The sequence below is a fragment of the Rana temporaria genome, chromosome 2, assembly GCF_905171775.1.
Source record: "Rana temporaria chromosome 2, aRanTem1.1, whole genome shotgun sequence".
Lineage (NCBI taxonomy): Eukaryota > Metazoa > Chordata > Amphibia > Anura > Ranidae > Rana > Rana temporaria.
Window position 1 is genome coordinate 20414724 of NC_053490.1, and position 20388 is coordinate 20435111.

Consider the following 20388-nt stretch of genomic DNA (forward strand, 5'->3'; position numbering starts at 1 on the left):
TTTCCACAATAAACAATGCAATTTAAATGCATTTTTTGCTGTGAAAATGACAATGGTCCCAAAAATGTGTCAAAATTGTCCGAAGTGTCCACCATAATGTCGCAGTCACGAGAGAAAAAAATAAATAAATAAATAAATAGCTGATCGCCGCCATTCGTAGTAAAAAAAATGTTTTTTTATAAAAATGCAATAAAACTATCCCCTATTTTGTAAACACTATAAATGTTACACAAACCAACCGATAAACGCTTATTGCGATTTTTTTTTACCAAACATATGTAGAAGAATACGTATCGGCCTAAACGGAGGAATTTTTTTTTTTTTTTTATATATTTTTGGGGGATATTTATTATAGAAAAAAGTAAAAAATATTGATTTTTTTTCAAAACTGTCGCTCTATTTTTTTATAGCGCAAAAAAAATAATAAAAAAAAACACTAAAAACCGCTTAAATACCACCAAAAGAAAGCTCTATTTGTGGGGAAAAAAGGACGTCAATTTTTTGTTTGGGTGCCACGTCGCAGAATTGTATGTTAAAGCGACGCAGTGCCGAATCGCAAAACCTGGCCTGGGCGTTTAGCTGCATTTTGGTCCGGGGCTTAAGTGGTTCTAAAGGCAACATTTTTTTTTTTTTACTTTAATGCATTTTCTGCATTAAGGTACAAAACATTGTAGCTGCTGACCTTTAATAAGGACACTTACCTGTCCAGGGAGCACACAAACATGTCACCACCATACCCCCCTCCCCCCGTCCGATCCGTCCATCGGACCGCGTGCAGGTGCCGCCATTGTAACTAAGGAAAACCGGCAGTGGAGCTTTCAGGCTTTACAGCCGGTTTCCTACTACGCATGCACGAGTTGCGCGGCACTTTCTGAATGGCCCCAACATCTTCTGGGACCTGTGTGTGTCCCAGAAAATGTTGCCGCCATTCAGAAAGCAGGGCTCGCCGCTGAAGAGGAAATTACGCACTGCGTCTCGGCCAGGCTGGGACGGAAGTACACCTTCGTACTTTTGTAAAGGTAAGAAAAAAATACTTATCCAAAACGAGGGGTGGTCTTTACTTTAAGTCCACTAAAACACCGCTTTAAGTCCACCTGATTTAACGTATTTTGAGTTTTCTGTGATCTCCTGCAGCCAGATTCCAGAAAGCTTCCCCTAGCCTAGATCACTGGGAAACCGACTTCTTGCAGCGTGTGCGCTGCTTCATGTAATTGCTTCCACTTGCAAACTTACTAACTCTTTCCTGCCCAGGCACAGCATCCTTTTAACCACTTAAGGACTGAGCCTGTTTGAGACTTCTAACACCCTAGCTTATATTGCAGCCCTCCTGGAAAATAGTGCTAGGTCTTTTTTTTCGGGGTAGGTCTTATTTTTCGGGGAAACACGGTAAATAAAAAACAGAAAAGTTAACCCAATTTTTTTTATATTGTGAGGGGAGGGAGACAACCAGAAAAAAAAAAAAAAACAGGAGGTGCCACCGGACAAGAGGAGATTAAATTGCGGCCTGGAGTACCGCCTGCCCAAAAGCTGAATCAGCGTTCCTCCTAACGTCCATTTGATAACATTTTGCAAATGTGTGGACAGATGACCAGGTCGCTGCCCTGCAGACCTGAGCCATAGAGACCTGGTGATACGCTGCCCAAGAGGCACTCATAGCTCTAGTGGAATGAGCTTTAACTGACAAGGGTGGACTCTTCCCCTTCAGGCCATAGGCCTGTATAATTATTTGCCTGATCCACTTAGAAATAGTGGCTTTAGACGCTGCCTGGCCCCTCTTAGGCCCTTCTGGCAGAATGAACAAGACGTCAGTCTTACGAATCTGAGCTGTAGCTTTCAAGTAAATCTTTACAGCTCTAACCACATCCAAGGAATGTAGTAATCTCTCTTCCTTAGAAGAAGGTTTTGGAAAAAATGATGGAAGAATCAAATCTTGATTAAGGTGAAAATTAGACACCACCTTGGGCAGAAAGGACGGAAGCGGCCGCAAAACGACCCTGTCCTTATGCAGTAATAAATAAGGCGCCTTACATGACAAGGCTGCCAACTCCGACACTCTTCTGGCGGATGCCATGGCCACCAGAAACACTAGTTTCCTAGTCAACAGGACCAAAGGGATCTCAGACAAGGGCTCAAAGGGCTGCCTTTGCAAGGCAGACAGAACCAAATTTAAATCCCAAGGATACAGGGGAGCTTTGATCGGGGGATTAACCCGAATAACACCTTGTAAAAAGGATTTCATTAAAGAGCGGCGGTGACATCTCAGAAGACACGTCTGCTCTGTGCTGCAATGGAATTTTACCTGCGTCAGCTTATGGACAGGGCCGCAGCACCAGGCGGAGAAGAATGGATGAAACTTTGCCTTTCTCTGGCTCCTCCATCCTCGGTTTTGCAGGAAGCTGATGAGGCAGTGTGCTCAGCATCTATGTCCCTTCCTGCTACAGCTCCGCCCCCGGTTCCCGGGTTATTCCTTCCTCATGTAGATCGAGGTGACAGGCAGGTTGATCTGCCTATGGGTGTGAATGAGGTTGGACTTGCTGCGTCATCGGCCCTCCCTCCTCCAGAAGTGAATGACGATGTGCAGGTTAATGCAAATACTGTTGCTGGCAGAACTGGCAGGTCGGTTTACAAGAGGACACAGAAGCTGCGCAGATGTTATTCTCCATCACCTCCAAAGAACACTAAAAAGGGTAAGGGTGGTAAAAAAGCTCCTTCCCAAATTATTTCAGTGCAGTCTTCTCAGACCAGAGAAGATTTTCAGACAGCTTTGTGTGATGTTTTTAATCCTTTAGTTGGTACTACTGATTATCCTGCTGTCTCTAATGTTGTTTCTCATGCAGGTCGCTCTGATAACACTTTAACTGTTTCAGCACCAGCACAATGTCCTATTCCTGTGGTGACAAGTGATACTGCTCCCACACAAAGAGGTGAGTCTCTCGACTCGGCTGCTTTATCTGATATCATTTCTAACTTTTCTTTAGTGTCTGGGCAATTGCAGCAATTACTGTCTAGAACTTCATTGCCTGCTATGGATGTTTCGCACGCTTGGTCTAACCAGCAATCTGCCCAATCTACATGTGTGCCTAGCCAGGTAATGCAGGTGGAACCGATTGCTAATGTGCATGAAATTGCTAATGTTCCTGAAAGTTGTTTTAGGGAGGCTATGGCGTGTGAGTTGTCCCCGCTGGGTTTTCATTTATCTGCTAATGTCAAAGCTAAGATTTGGAAGGGGGATTATATGGATATTTTGTCCCTTTTACCAGCTGCAGAAGACAGACCTCTGAGGAGGGATCAAGAAAAGGTTGTAGATGATAAGCGTAAGATTGTGCCTAGATCCTTCAATAACTGGCTTCAGGCCTTCTGTATTTACGCTAGTGTGATGGGCGAAAAACATCCTGAGATTTGTTATAAAATGTTTCATCATGTGGAAATCATATTGGAAGCGTATAAAAATTTTCCAGGCTTGGCTTGGTTTACTTATGATGAATCTTTTCGTCAAAAACTAGCCGTTCATGGATCGTTACGATGGGGAACAAAAGACGTCGGATTGTGGCTCAATTTGTTGTTGCCTCAGAGACCGATGGTTAGATCCCCTCCGGTACAGACTGGGCCTTTTCGCAAGGGCCTTTGCTTTAGCTTCAATGAGGGCCAATGTAAGTGGCCGCATACGTGCCGTTTTAGACATGAATGTTCTAATTGTTCGGGAGTACACCCGGCTTCTAGATGTTTCAAAAAGGTGGCGTTGACCCCGCAGCCTCAGCCTAAGGATACTTTTCGTAAAAGCAGTAACCCCGGTGAAGTTGGTAGAAATGTTACCTTATCTACGCATTTGGCCGCGTCGTCAGGAGGCGGACTTATTAATTAAGGGCTTTTCGTTGGGTTTTTTACTTCCATCTTTTTCTGGAGTGGGTTGTTCGGTTGTGAATAATTTACCCTCTGTTAGCAGGTTTAAAGAGGTAGTTAGGAAAAAGATAGAGAAGGAAGTACGGGCTGGCAGGGTTGCGGGTCCTTTCAAGGACCCCCCTTTTGTCAATTTCAGGATATCTCCATTAGGCATTATTCCTAAGAAGGATACTAAGAGTTTTAGACTGATTCATCATTTGTCATTTCCTGCTGGCTCTTCTTTAAATGATGATATTGATCCTGAAGTCTGTACGGTATCTTACAGTTCGTTTGACGATGCTATTTCTTTGGTTCGTTCGGTTGGTGGTTCGGTTTTTTTGGCTAAGGCTGACATTAAATCGGCATTTCGGTTGTTACCCATCCACCCGTCTGCTTTTGATTCGCTTGGCTTTTATTTTGATGGTAATTTTTATTTCGATCGTTGCCTCCCGATGGGCTGTTCTATGTCTTGTTGCTATTTTGAGACTTTCTCGTCATTTTTGGAATGGTCGGTTTCGCATGTCACGGGTTCTCTTAATTTGGTGCATTATTTAGATGATTATCTTTTTATCGGGGCTTCTTCTGCAGATTGTTTGTTTTTGTTTACAATGTTTAGGATGCTTTGCAGGAAATTTGGAGTGCCTCTAGCGGAAGAGAAATCGGTCTGGCCTACGAAATCGTTGGAGTTCCTAGGTGTTACGATTGATGCTGAGAGAATGGAATTTCGTTTGCCTCCTGATAAGGTGTGTCGTATGCGCTTTTTGGTTTCTTTTGTCTTGAGCAAAAAGAAGGTTACACTGCGTACATTACAGGCTCTGTTGGGTCTGTTGGCCTTTGCGACCAGAGTCATAGCTGTTGGGAGGGTTTTTTCGAAGAGGTTGTACAGAGCGTTGGCAGGATTGAAGGACCCTCGGCATTTTGTCAGGATTTCCTCAGAATTAAGAGATGATTTGAAGGTTTGGGATTGTTTTTTGTTACATTTTAACGGTTGTTGTTTTTGGCAGTCTCCATTTTGTGATGCTTCGGCACTCTCTCTGTTGACAGATGCTTCGGGATCTTATGGTTATGGTGTATACTGGGATGGACATTGGTCAGCTGCTCCTTGGCCGGCGGGTTGGATGGAGAGGGGTTTGACTTCCAATATTGTATTTTTGGAAATCTTTCCCATCTTGGTGGCTCTGGAATTGTGGGGTGACAGTTTTCGTAATATGAGATTGCTTTTTCATTCGGACAACAAGGGTGTGGTTTTTTCCATCAATTGTATGTCTTCCAAGTCTCCACCTGTGGTTGCTGTTCTTCGGCACATTGTTTTTAAATGTCTCCTTTTGAATGTTTGGATTAAGGCTAAATATATACCTGGTCATGTTAATGTCGATTACAGCAGGAACGTTTCAGGACACTGGTGCCAGAAGCAGATCTTCTTGGTCTTCCGTGCCCTATCCATCTGTGGTCCATCGTCTAGAGAAGGTTCAAGTTGCTGTCCTGAACTCGTTGGCTCCTTCCACGTGGGCAAATTACAAGGCCGCGTGGGATAGCTGGCAATCTTTTTTGTTTACGCAGGGTCATCATCAGGATGAGTACAGTGAGCATCTGGTTCTTTCTTTTTTGGACTCCTTGATGGGTTCTAATTATTCATATTCGCATGTTGTTAAAATTTTGGCTGGGGTTTCTTTTTTTGTTAAATGGCGGAATTTACCGCCTTGTTCTAGTTTTTTTTCTATACAACAAGTATTGAAGGGTTACCGGAAATGTTCCTTTTCTGTCGATACTAGGGTTCCGATTACTGTGGAACTGTTGCGAGCCTTACTCTCAGTGACTGATTCGATATGTTCGTCTAATTATGAAGCCGTTCTTTTCAAAGCTTCTTTTAGTGTTTGTTTTTTTGGAGCTTTTAGGATTTCGGAATTGGTGCCCAATTCCTCCTTTGCTTGTAATGGCCTGCTCTATTCGGATTTGTCTTTTTCTGACAGTGGGGTTCAGTTTTTTTTGAGGCATAGTAAAACTGATCAACTGGGGAAGGGCCGAATTATTAGTATTGCTAAGATTTATGACAGTTCTATTTGTGCTTGTCACTTTATGTTTAAGTATTGTTCCATTCGTCCTAAGTGTGGATCTCATTTATTTGTACATGTTGATGGGCTTCCGCTTACCCGTTTTCAATTTTCTGCAGTCCTGAAGAAGTGTTTAGTCAAGCTGAATCTTGACCATTTGCATATTACCACTCACTCATTTAGAATAGGTGCAGCTACTGAAGCTTCTAGGCTTGGTTTGTCTGCATCTGCGATCCAGGACTTGGGTGGGTGGAAGTCCAATTGTTTCAAGACTTATATTAGGCCTAACCTTTGCCATTTCTGAATTCCAGGTGCATCAAAGCATAATGTCTGGATTTTAGGACATTCTTACGTGTTCTGGGCTAAGAAACGTGCTTCTATCCGTTCGTATGGTAATAATTTGGGTTTGGATGGTGAGGATGTTTTTATTTGTTGGTTTGGTAGGCGCGGAATGTCTTGGTTTGACTTGCGCCCTACTTTAAATAGATTATATTCTTCATGGCCTCCTCCGAATGCTGTAGTTTTCCATCTCGGGGGTAATGACTTAGGTCATTATAAGACACTTGATTTATTAAGTAGGATTAAAGTTGACCTCTATCAATTGCATTTAATTCTTCCTAATACAGTTTTAATATTTTCCGAAATTATTCCAATACTTTCTTGGTTTTTATCTCCAGATCTACTGTTCTTGGAGAAAATTAGAAAGAAAATTAATAGGGCCATGGCTAAATTTATGCCTTCAATTGGGGGCATGTCTTTTAGACATGTTGAATTGGAAGGTAGAATTCCAGGTTTTTATCGGTCAGACAATGTTCATTTGTCTGATGTGGCCCTGGATATATTAAATTTGGATTTGCAGACTAGTGTGGAATTGGCCGTGGCCAGGGTGGGGTGCCAGACTTGTTAATCAAGTCTGGCGGGTGGGGATATTTGTGTGTAAGTTTATGGTATATAGTTTGAGCTGTAAGGGCTAAACTAATTTATGGGAATAAGTAAGAGTATTGGCAAGTAATGTTTTGGTGATAATACGTTTATTATAAATACCAACAATGAAAGAGCTACGGCCAATTATTTCCAACAAATAAAATATTTTATCAAAATGATAATTTCTGGTTTCATAGTATTTATTTATAGAAGGTTAAAGATTTCTGTATTCATTCCCATGGGAGAGGGGAAACAATTAGTTTCCCATCAATATGGGAATGAGACAGAATCAGGTAATAAAGTTAATTAAAAAAAAAAAAAAAAAAAAAAAATATAAGATAGATTGTTATATAGGATTGGTTAATAAGGCAATAAGATGATTGGTCAGTAAATAAGCACGAGCCCTTGGTCAGTTGTTAAGCCTGGAGAGCCTATAAATACAAGTGGACATCTAGAAACCGTTAGCAGAGCGGCGGTGACATCTCAGAAGACACGCCCTCCCTCCCTCCCTTTGTCGTAGCTCTAAGTTGTGTGGTTGTTTATGTCCCTTCCTAAGAAGGGGATATTTGTGTGTAAGTTTATGGTATATAGTTTGAGCTGTAAGGGCTAAACTAATTTATGGGAATAAGTAAGAGTATTGGCAAGTAATGTTTTGGTGATAATACGTTTATTATAAATACCAACAATGAAAGAGCTACGGCCAATTATTTCCAACAAATAAAATATTTTATCAAAATGATAATTTCTGGTTTCATAGTATTTATTTATAGAAGGTTAAAGATTTCTGTATTCATTCCCATGGGCAGCCAAAGGTCTCTGGAAAAAAAACCGACAAGGCAGACACCTGCCCTTTGATTGTGCTAACTGCCAAACCTTTTTCCACTCCCAACTGTAAAAACTCAAATGGCATATTTGCGGGGGTGCCATTTCTTGGTCTCACACCAGGCAATATAGGCCTTCCACACCCTATAGTATATTAACCTGGAAACTGGCTTTCTTGCGTTGACCTGACCCGAAAGGCCTCTGTTTCTGAGAATCAGGGATTCAGCCGCCAGGCCGTTAAATTTAAGGCCTGTAAAGCAGGATGGGAGAACGGCCCTTGTGAGAGGAGGTCCGGACGTAGAGGGAGGACCCAGGGCTCCTCTACCGCCATCCTTTTTATCAAGGAGTACCAAGGCCTCCGGGGCCACGCAGGGGCCACTAGAATTGTTGGCTTGCGCTCCCTTTGAATTCTGTGAAGAAGACGGGGTAGCATCCGTAGCGGAGGGAAGGCATAGATTAGTGCAAACTGATGCCAAGGGCATACCAAGGCATCCGTCCCGTAGGCCAATGGATCCCTGGTTCGAGAGACAAACTTTGCTACCTTTGCATTGACTCTGGACGCCATAACATCTACCTCCGGAGTTCCCCACCTCTGGCAGATGTCCTGGAACACCTCGGGATGGAGGGACCATTCCCCTGGGGACATCTGTTGGCGGCTGAGGAAATCCGCCTGCCAATGGTCCACCCCGGGGATAAAGATTGCTGAGATGCAGGGGACATGGGTCTCTGCCCAAGAAAAAATGCGATCTACCTCCCTTTGGGCTGCCAGACTTCTGGTGCCGCCCTGGTGATTTATATAAGCCACGGCAGTGGCATTGTCGGATTGTACCCTTACTGGGGAGCCCTGCAAAATCTCCGTCCAGCCCAAAAGAGCCAACCGAGCCGCCCGGATCTCCAAGACATTTATGGATAGGGCTGATTCTGCCCTTGACCATTTCCCCTGTTGGGTTAATCCGTCTAGGACTGCACCCCATCCCGATAGGCTGGCATCCGTGGTTACTACCCTCCATGAGGGGGGACAGAACGACCTTCCTTTCAGAAGATTTTTTGGGACTAACCACCAGCACAGACTCTGCCTTACCGCATAGGGAAGAGAAATGGGAAGATCCAAGGCCTGGAGCCTTTTGTCCCAGGCCGTGAGAATCGCTCTCTGTAACCCCCGAGAATGGATCTGGGCATATGGCACTGCTTCGAAGGTAGCCACTAGCTTTCCCAATAGGCGCATGCAGAGGCGTATAGACGGCCTTGTGCTGCTTAGAATTATCTGGATCAACTCCTTTATTGAATCTACCCTGGACTGGGGCAGGAAGATCCTTTGTTGGCTCGTATCCAAAATTAAACCTAGATATTCCAACCTTCTTGTGGGCTGCAAGGCTGATTTGTCCCGGTTTAGGATCCAACCCAGGGACTCTAGGCAGTTTACTACCAGCCATACCGCCCGATTTAAGTCGGCCGCTGAGTGGTCGACTACCAAAAGGTCGTCTAAGTAGGCCATGACCAGAATGCCCTGTTCCCTTAGGATGGCTAACACAGGGGCCAGATCTTCGTAAAAAACAGAGGGGCCGTGGCTAGCCCGAACGGAAGGGCCATGAATTGATAATGCCGATGGTTTAGGGCAAACCGCAGGAACCTGTAATGGCTGGGGAAAATCGGAACGTGCAGGTACGCGTCCTTTATATCGATGGAGGCCAAGAACTCCCTTCCTTGAAGGGCGGCCACCACCGAGCGAATGGATTCCATTCGAAAGGAACGGACTCTTAAAAAGCGGTTTAATAACTTTAGGTCCAGTATAGGCCTGACGTCGCCGTTTGGCTTCGGGACAACGAAGAGGTTTGAGTAAAACCCTTGTCCCTGTTGCCCTGCTGGTACCTCCATAATCACTCCTTGAGATAGGAGTCGATCTAGGGCGGACAGAAGCGATGCTTGCTTTTGAGGATCGCCTGGAAGTTTTGATGCCTGAAAGTGAGGAGGGGGGAACTCCCGAAACTCTAGCTTGTATCCCTGAGCCACTGAGGACAGAACCCACTGGTCGGTGATTCTGGCCCCCCACAACTCCGAGAAATACCGGAGCCTTCCCCCCACCCGAGAGAGTGGGGGCGCCCCTTCACAAGGCCGATTTAGGGGCAGCCTTAACCGGCTTGCGATTCCATGGTCTCTTGTTCCCTGCAGCTTGCCCCTGTGGCCTGTTTGCAGCTGCGCGTCCAGGGGGCCGTCGATACTGCCTAGAGGATGAGGGCCCTGGGACTGGAGAGGTTGGGCGCTTAAAAGAGGGCCCCCAGAATCTTTTCTTAACCGGCAAGAGGGTGCTTTTACCACTAGAAATCTTTTGAATATATTTGTCAAGATCCTCTCCAAACAATCTCTCTCCCTGAAAGGAGAATCCTGTAAGGAGCTTCTTGCAGGGGGTTTCTGCAGACCAGTTTTTTAACCAAAGTAATCTTCTCATGTGAACCAGAAACAGGGATAGGCGGGAAGCTTGTTGGATCGAATCCTTGATAGCGTCTACCGCGAAACATAAAGCTCTAGGTAGGTCAGCCAAGTCCTGAGCCTGTTCAGCCGGGAGGTCCTTCAGGGCCTGCTTTGCCTGGTCCTTTAAAGCCTGGCAGACGCCAATGGCGGCTACGGCTGGCTGGACCACTGCCCCCGCTGTGGCAAAGGATGCCTTCAGTAAGGTCTCAAGTCTTTTATCCACAGGATCTTTGAACATGTGAATATTGTCCACTGGACACGTTAAAGCTTTATTGACACATGATATGGCTGCGTCAACAGTGGGGACAGCCCATTTTTTCGAAAACTCCTCCTCTAAGGGGTACATAACTGCGAACCTTTTAGGAGGCAGAAAAATCCTATCTGGCTTAGCCCAGTCCTGAAATATCAGGTCCTTTAACAAAGGATGAACCGGGAACACCAAGTTGGCTTGGGGCGCCTTCAGGGAGCCCAATGAGGATACAGCGGAAGCTAGAGGCTGAGGCAAAGGCATTTTAAAAGCTGACCGCACCATATCTGTTAGGGACTGAACCCACAGTTTTTCTGCGTGAGAAGCGGAAAAGGGTTCCTCTATAGTAGAATCCTCAGAACCTAAATGGTCCAGGTGATCCTCGGTCTGGTCTTCTGGATCTTCCAATTCCTCAGGGGAAAGGACATCTTCCTCAGGAGATTCAAACCTGGGAGACGGGGACCTAGCCCGCTTCTTCCCTGATAAAGAGGCCGTAATAAAAGCGGCCATCCTCTTTTCAAATCCACCCAAGGTGGAGGCTAACATCTCTTCCGTCACATAGGAAGGAGTTGGTTGAGTAGGGCCAGCCGTAGCACCTAGCAACCCTGATGGCTCACCCAGGGCAGCAACCTCCGGATCCTCCGGAGAGGTAGGGGCAGCTGGATTTTGAGGAATATCCTCAGAGCCCGATGGGGAACCCTTTGGCTTTTTAACACCTTTAGCATTTTTAGCGTTCCCTGCACCCTTAGGAGCCATAATAAACAAATCTGAGATACTCCGCTAATATACAACAAACTGTAATAGCTGGAGAAAAAAACACATTTAAATAAATGAGGAAAAAAATAGGCTAGGGTAATGTTAGACAGAACCTAAACTTCCCATAACCTAACAAGAGATAACAATACTGTGCCCCAAGGGCTTAACATCAAGCTTAGTATTGCTTCCCTTAATGCTGGGCTAGGAGAGCACCTAATAATGAAAAGTACTCTGACTGCTGCTTAGTACACCGGCTTTCTAGAGAAATATGAGCTAAAAGAGCTCTTTAGTAAGGTGTGTATAACAAAACGGCCACTAGGTGTCACTGTGTCAGCATAACATAGGCAAACCTATCCTGCTCAGCTCAGCATCGCTGCTCCGTGTCCCTCCACAGCCTACAGCAGACTGACAGGCTAAAAAGAGTTTTCCCCCTCTGACGTACAGAGAGGAGGGGACTCCCCGGGCTTCCCCCCGCCCCCTCCACGCAGCGTCGGCGCGCCCCGCCGTCTATTACAGTGCGCGCGCGCGCTCTCCCGACGCCGCCCAGAGGAAGCAGGAAGCCATGCGGGGAGAGAAGCCCAGGAGCTGCTGGAAAGACACAAACAGGTAACCAGGAAGTACTACTTCCAACCGTGGAATGCCCCTTTACAACTTTATGGAGCAAACACCCACCTTGTAGCAGCAGCAGCAGTTCACTAGCCCAGCCAGAGGAACACTATACCTGGGTGTCTGAGCCATCCAGTCATACAGACTTTGTGGTTTCTCTTTTTGCCCATGCACAGAGGCATAAAAAGGCTTACACCAGAGTCCCCTGTGGGGGGCCCACTGACAAACCAAGTTCCGTAGGCCCCCCGCTTACCTTTTCCACGCCGCAGGGTATTGCTCATGCAAGAGGCCCAATCTTCCCCCTTCACCGTGGGTATGGTCATAGACCTTCAGGGACCGGGGTCCAAGTCAGGAACACCACACACCTGGACCTATACAGCACTACTGGCAGCAGGTATCCATAGGTTAAAAACCCAGTCCTGGAACCCAGAGTCCAGCTCTCCAAGGAGAGGCATTATAGGCAAAACCCCATCCACGAATTGGGGACCGGGTACCGTCCACTTTGGCTATGAAGCACCTTGGACGGATCCGGTCGGCTGGCCCTGGTCCCAAGGACAAACTGCAGGCACAACCTTCAACGTGCACCAACACCTAAGACACTGGCGAAAAAACTGAGGTACTCCCACTATGGGTGGGGGTTATATAGGGAGGGAACTTCCTGTCGGAGAGTGCCAGTGTCCATCACCTGAAGGTACACTATATAACCCGTATGTAATGGCTATGCTGCTCTGTGTCCCGTGATGTACGATAAAGAAAAAGCATGACAGGACCTCTGGGGTCAAAAAGTCCATGATCTCATATTTACACTAAAATGCAATAAAAAATAAATAAAAAAAGAGCTATGGGCACAAGTGACGTTTTGACGTCGCTTCCGCCCTGCAATGTTTTGGAGCTGGGTGGGGGCCATCTTCTCCTTACTCGTCTCCATAACCAGCACAGAAGAGGACCCGATCGCCGCCTCCGCCGCTACCGACGGTTCGGGTAAGTGGTTGATGGCAGCGGCGGGAGGGGGCCCCCTCTCCCGCCGCCGATAAAAGTGATCTTGCAGCGTATCCGCCACAGGGACTACTTATCTTAAACCGGACCGCTCACTGAAGAAGGTGCCCACCTCATTTAAAGTCCCAGGGAAAATGTTTTGTTTTGTTGCTCACTGAAGAAGAGAATAGGTGGGTTATGGCAGCTAGTTGCTGCCATAACAAAGATATCCCTCTTCAAAGTGCCGACGTATATCGGCGTGAGCCTGCCCGTGAGTGGTTAATAGAGTCTGCAAAACTGATTGACTGTCCCAGTGGTCACATGGTTGCGAGCCGATCCTGCCTGTTAGTGGGTGCCAAGAGTTTGGACTCTGCAGTGAGTGCGATCTCAACACACAAACTCTGGCTGCCAATGGACGCATGTGTATGCCAAGTCCATCCTTTAACCACCACGTGTTACGTACACGCCAACAGGTTAACACCTACTGATATTTTTGCCTGCATCAAGCTTTCAGACCCGAAGGCAAGAATGCAGTGGATGCATTTGGGACATCCTCTCTTGTATTAGGTTTAGGGGTTCTAAGGTCACCAGATCAACAAAAGGGAGCGAGTGGACTGGGGAACTAAAGCAATGCCTGAATGAAAAGCTGGAACCTATAGCAGTCATACTGCATTTCCCAGGTGTGAGGCTTTTTTTTTTTTTATTCGGTCCTGAACATTAAAACGTAGAGGATAAGTAAAGAATATAATCATATACATACATGTTGGCAAGGAGGACAATACCATTCTCCATCCGGGATCAACATGAGCGGTGGGCGGAGACACGCCGTATGGTAACCGCTATCACACGAATCGCACAACAAAATCTGTAATTAGAAAAAAAAAAATCAACGACCCTGCCAGACAGATTCAGAAATGACCCTTTGCATGCTCTCTTCACTTGCTTACACTCTTACATCAGTCTTCCAAGGTACCCCAACAAGTATGTTGGTAACTTGACCAGGTGCCAATATAGTAAATGGGCCTCTTTTCACTTAGTTGAAAATGTCACATGAGTTTGCCCAGTTTTCCCCTGTTGCACTACAGAACACCTCCCCATTCATCTCCAAAACATAAGAGGAACGGGTTCTGTAGTCCACCAGAAAAAAAACACAGGGCAGGGCTAACACTACTATAGCAGTAGCACTATAGTGAAAGTGAGAGAGCAGACAGTTCTTGGCTCACTAGGGAAATTAGAGCTACAGGACACATTAGGTCAATACAGAGATGTTCAGATATGTGTACTGCATATTTGCCTTGAAATCAGTTTTAAACATATCAAATTATTTTTAGTCTAAAGTCTGATGTACTAACCAGCTCAGGGTGGTTGGGAAGTCCACACTTCTTGCAGGGTTCTTCGTCTTCCCCAGGAACCGCCTCTTTTTTTCCCTCATTTTCCGAGTCCTCCTCCGACTCTTCCTCGCTGTCCGACTCCTCAGACTCGTCCTCACTGGAGGATTTAAGTTTGCGCCGTGATCTTGTGTTGGTCCACCGTGCCCTTCGTTTTTGTTTTGGCTTCTATAGACATTATAAAAAAAAGAGGGGAAAGTAGTAAGGAAGGGTTTGTCTGCAATGTCAGATGTCCTGGATGTAAAATATTCACACATTTCAATAAGAGATCTTTAATTACTCATATTTTTACACCGAAAAGTCTTCTCTATAGACCAAGCTCATTCAACAGTCTCAGAGTTTCATTGACCACTTGCTTACTGGCCACTTATACCCCACTTCCTGCCCAGGCCAGTTTTCAGCGCTGTCACGCTTTGAATGACAATTGCGCCATCACGCAAACCTTTTTATACTTTTTTCCACACAAATATAGCTTACTTTTTGGTGGTATTTAATCACCAATCAATAAGACCAACAAAATTATAAAATTTTGCAAGCAGATCATTATTCTCCTTCGCTGATGAGGCAACACTGGTGGGAACAGATCGGTACCGATGTCCCTGTAACAGAAGACGGTTATCGGCTTTTTTTTTTTCTACTCCTGATCAGCGTGAGGAGAATATAAAAAAAAAAAAAAAAAAGGTAACCAGCATCTGTTATAGGGACATCTGTAATTGCCATTGCCGCCAATCAGAGCCTCATCAGTAGTGAAGGAGAAAAATTACCCGTTGGCAACATTTTATAACAAACTATAAAATAATTGATTTTTTTTTTCCCATTTCTTCCCAGTGGTGATTACATACCACCAAAAGAAAGCTCTATTTGTGTTAAAACCAGCTTCTGTTTACTTCCATGATCAGCTGTCATTGGCTGACAGCTGATCACGTAGTAAAGGGCTGCTGCGATTGCCCTTTACCCTGTTCTGTGATCAGCCGAGTCCAAAGACCTCGCCGGACATAGAGCGTGCTACCCACGCATGATCACTGGAGGACATCTATTGCAGCCCTCCCAGCACTGGAAGCCCGCACTGTAGCAGTCTTTCAGCTGTAGCATGGACGGAAAGTGGTTAACCACTTAAGCCCCGGACCTTTAGGCAGCTAAATGCCCAGGCCAGGTTTTGCGATTCAGCACTGCGTCGCTTTAACAAACAATTGCGCGGTCGTGCGCCGTGGCTCCCAAACAAAATTGGCGTCCATTTTTCCCCACAAATAGAGCTTTCTTTTGGTGGTATTTGATCACCTCTGCGGTTTTTAGTTTTTGCACTATAGAGCGACAATTTTGAAAAAAATTCAATATTTTTTACTTTTTGCTATAATAAATATCCCCCAAAAACATATATAAAAAAAATGTTTTCCTCAGTTTAGGCCGATACGTATTCTTCTACCTATTTTTGGTAAAAAAAAAAAAAAATCGCAATAGGCGTTTATCGATTGGTTTGCGCAAAATTTATAGCGTTTACAAAATAGGGGATAGTTTTATTGCATTTTTATTATTTTTTTTTTTTTTACTACTATTGGCGGCGATCAGCGATTTTTTTCATGACTGCGACATTATGGCGGACACTTCGGACAATTTTGACACATTTTTGGGACCATTGTCATTTTCACAGCAAAAAAGGCATTTAAATTGCATTGTTTATTGTGAAAATGACAGTTGCAGTTTGGGAGTTAACCACAGGGGGCGCTGTAGGAGTTAGTGTTCACTTAGTGTGTGTTTACAACTGTAGGGGGGTGTGGCTGTAGGACTGACGTCATCGATCGAGTCTCCCTATAAAAGGGATCACTCGATCGATGCAGCCGCCACAGTGAAGAACGTGGAAGCCGTGTTTACTTACGGCTCTCCCCGTTCTTCAGCTCCGGGGAGCGATCGCGACGGAGCGGCTATAAACGAATAGCCGTGCCGTCGGAGCTGAAGAACGGGGAGAGCCGTATGTAAACACGGCTTCCCCGTGCTTCACTATGGCGGCTGCATCGATCGAGTGATCCCTTTTATTAGGGAGACTCGATCGATGATGTCAGTCCTACAGCCACACCCCCCTACAGTTGTAAACACACACACACTGAACCCTAAATGTTACAGCGCCCCCTGTGTTTAACTCCCAAACTGCAACTGTCATTTTCACAATAAAGAATGCAATTTAAATGCATTTTTTTGCTGTGAAAATGACATTTGTCCCAAAAATGTGTCAAAATTGTCCGAAGTGTCCGCCATAATGTCGCAGTCATGAAAAAAATAGCTGATCGCCGCCATTAGTAGTAAAAAAAATAAAAATGCAATAAAACTATCCCCTATTTTGTAAACGCTATAAATTTTGCGTAAACCAACCGATAAACGATTATTGCGATTTTTTTACCAAAAATAGGTAGAAGAATACGTATCGGCCTAAACTGAGGACATTTTTTTTTTATATATATGTTTTTGGGGGATATTTATTACAGCAAAAAGTAAAAAAATAAATAGGATTTTTTGTACTCACCGTAAAATCCTTTTCTCTGAAGTCCATGGACGGACACAGCTCCTTAAATCTTGACAAGTGGGTTATGTTCCCTGTTTACAGGAGAGGACTAGGCAGAAACATGTTAAATAGTTAAATACATGTTACATTAACAGAGTTGAACAGCCCCGCCCAGGGGGCGGTCCCTCCAGACATAACCCTCCTCACTGCAGCTTGCAGCCTCAGTTCGTAACAAGCAGTACAAACCTAAAAAGGAGGGGTGGGAGCTGTGTCCGTCCATGGACTTCAGAGAAAAGGATTTTACGGTGAGTACAAAAAATCCTATTTTCTCTTATCGTCCATGGACGGACACAGCTCCTTAAATCTTGACAAGTGGGACGTCCCCAAGCAGTGTCAAAAAACGAGGGGTGGGAAATATATCAGCAAAAACAATTTTAACTTCACCCCAAAACAAGCAGAACTCCTCAACGGAGGAGGTGCAACTTTAAACAGCCGCCGGCAAAAACTAGCGGCTGAAAAAAACATCATAAGATGCACTCACAGCAACCATGTAAATTCTGGAAAAAGTGTGAACGGACGAGCAAATCGCCGCCTCGCACACCTGTGAGACCGACGCATGATGTCGAAAAAAAAAAAACCCAGGAAGCACCAATTGCCCTGGTCGAAAGTGCCGTGACCGGAAAGGGGGGCCCGCCCTTAGGAGCATAGGCCTGTATGACGGCCTGCCCGATCCACCGAGAAATGGTGGTCGACGAGACCGCCAGGCCCTTTTGTGGACCAGACACCGACACAAAAGAGAGTCAGAAGCTCCGAAATGGAGCCGTAGTAGGCTGGTATACCCGCAAAGCACGTACCACGCCTAAAGTATGAAAGGCCAAAACCTCCTTCGGAAGAAGGGAAGGTCGCGGGCGCACCATCACCTAATCCTTATGGGGGATCAAGCATGGCGAATTAAAGAGAAAACCGCCAACTCAGAAACCCCTCTAACAGAGGTAAAGGCCACTAAAGGGGCCACCTTCTGAGATAGTGTCAAGAGAAAATCTCTCTGATGTTTCCAAAAGGAAGGTTCCTGAAGAACCGAGAGCACCAGAGTCAAAACGCATGGGGGAAGAGATGGGCCAAGAGGGGAAAGTATATGACAAACCCCTTGCACACAAAAAAAGGGGACCCACCAGGGAACGGGCCGCAAAAAGGCCACTAAAAGAACACAGCCAAGGCTGAAATCTGCCCCCAAACGGTGCTTTAAGCAATTTTTAGATCCAATCCAAGCTTTAAAAACAGCAGGACCCTGGACACCGAGAGTACACCCGTGGACGTCACTCCAGCCCTTCGCACCAAGAGAGGTGCGACGGTAGATCCTCCGGAAGAAGACTACGGTGCCCTGTTGAGATGACCGAGTCAGACAGACCCTGGTCACCTAAAGTCTGGCTTCCAATAACCATGTTAAGCAAGTCAGTGACTGTACAACAGGAGGAAGTATGGGACCTTGAGAAAGGAACCTCCTGTACCAGGCGCCCGATATCAGCGTACCAAGGACGCCGAGATTAATCTGGAGCTTTTAGAATCATCGGGATCTCCTCAGCATCCACTCTGTGGAGCGGCCGAGGAAGCAACTACCATGGAGGAAGGGCAAAAAATCACCGATACAGACAACACAGGGCCACCAGCGCGACTGACGCGTCTGTACAAGATCACTAGACCTGGCCACTAACCGACACCCTTGCGGCGGAGACAAGCTGCCAGGAGATCCATGCCATGTGAGGCTCACCTCCTGTAAGGGAGCCGAAACACCCCAAGCACAAAGACCAGTCGCCCTGGTCCAGCATCTGGCGACTCCAGTAGTCCGCCTGCCGGCATACCTGATGGTAGACTGAAGCCACGGCCGTGGCGTTGTCCGGCTGAAACCAGATCGGTCGACCACAAGGAGAAGCATAGCCTGATCGCCTAAAATAGTAGGACAATGAACAGTAGACAGCACCTGGTATTCCCAGGCGGTCTCCCACCAGGCACTAGCCAGGCCCGACCCTGTGTAGCTACCGAGACCAGACACATTCAAGGAGGTGTGGTCATAGGTCCACGCAAGTCCAGCGACTCAGGGCCGACTGGACCCCCCAGTTTTGTGAACCTCCAGGTTCACAACCCGTGAGCTGGCATCCGTCGTAAACACCGACCACTGGAAGGAAGGAACAACTTCCCGGACCGAAGAGTCGGGAATCTCTGTCACCAACTCAGAGAGACTCTGACTAGGTGGCGCACAGGAATCTAATGATTTCAGAGACAAGAGATTTTTACCACCTGGACAGTAGTTCCACTGGAAAACCAGGGTGTGGAACTGGGCATACAGTACCACCTTGAAGGAGGCTACCCACAGACCCCGAACCAGCAGGCGCCCGGAGAGAAGACCGATTGCGTGATGCCAATACCTTCTCTGCAGACTGAAGAGTCTGCAATTTCTCCAGGGGAAGAAGGACCTTTGCCACTGAGGAGTCTGGATCAACACTAGATACTCCAACGCTGAGTTGGAACCTAGCATGCCCATAATTTGAACCCTGGGTCGCACACATGGAGGGCAGGCTTGCTGCCACTGAGCTACACTTTCTGGCCTAAACATTTAACATCCACCCGAATCTTCGGAGGGTCTGAATGGGAATAACCCATCCACTAGGTCGGAGACAGAAGCTGCTCTCAGAAGAAAGTCGTCAAAGTAGCCAATGAGGCAAAGCCTCGCTGTCCCAACAAAATTCAAATAAGTGCGAGCTCCTAGCTGAAAACCCATGGTGCTGACGCCAGATCAAAAGGGAGGGCCACAGGCTGACAGAGACCCTTCTCTCATCACGAAGCACAGAAAAAAACACTGTGACATGTGCAAAACGGGACATGCATGTATGCGTCCCTGATGTCCGAGGACGTCATGACATCCCCCGGATGAAGCGCAGCTACCACCGAACAAATGGATTCCATGCGGAACTACCCGACGTTCACAAAGGTATTTAGGGCCTGAGGCCCATAGAAAACCCCCAAAACTCTCGTCCTGCAGGAAAGGTAAAATTACCTTGCAGCTTAGCAAATCCCACACTGCCCAAGGCAGACCGACGGGCCGGGAGGGGAAGACACAAGGACAGAACTTTGTTCTGTGGATAGGAGGAAACCCTATCTAGTACTCCGAAGAGACCACCTCGCAGACCCACTAGTCGGAGAGCAGGGAGGTTTCACTGAATTGTGAACCTGCAAGCCGCCCCTCCCACCTAGAGACAGGGAGGGAAGGCTACATACATTGTCAGGATTTGGGTGCCGGCGTGATCGGCTTATGCACCCAAAGACAGATTAGTCCCCCAGCTGGGCCTTTGACGGCCTGGGAGGGTTGCCCCTAAATAATACACACACATAGTGTGTATGTATATTATGTAGGTGTATGCACACATGTCTTTGGAGGAAACCGGAGTACCCGGAGGAAACCCACGCAGACACAGGGAGCGACAATGCAAGCTCCAGGCAGATTGGCGTCAGTGTGCAGATTGGCGTCAGTGTGCAGATTCGAACCAATGACTCTTTTGCTGCCAAGTAATGGAGTTAAGCACTACACCACCGTGTGCATAAAACCATTCTGAAACAGACGCCCTGGATAACAAGGGCGCAGCATTCAATGAAGCATCACAGACCTATATGAGGCCCTGGACCAGCTGGTCCGCTAGGCTAATAACCTCAGGAGAGAGTCGGTGCTCCTCCACTGTCTGGTGCAAAATGCTCACTCTGTGAGTTGTATACAGCACTAGGGGT

At 46.4% G+C, this 20388-nt stretch overlaps 2 protein-coding genes across 2 annotated transcripts in view; one reads left to right on the forward strand and one right to left on the reverse strand.

Annotated features, from left to right (window-relative positions):
• The window catches only part of RSF1 (remodeling and spacing factor 1), an 88518-nt gene that overhangs the window by 27758 nt on the left and 40372 nt on the right, over positions 1–20388 (reverse strand). The window contains exons 7-8 of the mRNA XM_040339951.1: positions 14082–14285; positions 13490–13594 (exon numbers count right to left, since the gene is read on the reverse strand). Coding sequence (XP_040195885.1) covers positions 13490–13594; positions 14082–14285 — 309 coding nt within the window. The remainder of the gene's footprint in view (positions 1–13489; positions 13595–14081; positions 14286–20388) is intronic.
• On the forward strand, positions 2267–5238 carry LOC120928890. Its single transcript, XM_040339952.1, has 2 exons — positions 2267–2687; positions 2838–5238. Exons 1-2 carry the CDS (start codon positions 2288–2290, stop codon positions 3860–3862), a joined length of 1425 nt encoding a protein of 474 aa, XP_040195886.1. The 5' UTR covers positions 2267–2287; the 3' UTR covers positions 3863–5238.

Coding starts and splice junctions, on each gene's coding strand:
- LOC120928890 (XM_040339952.1), top strand. CDS start 2,288: ATGGAATTTTACCTGCGTCAGCTTATGGACAGGGCCGCAGCACCAGGC. Junction 2,688..2,837: donor TCCAAAGAACACTAAAAAGG/GTAAGGGTGGTA, acceptor TTTCTCATGCAG/GTCGCTCTGATAACACTTTA.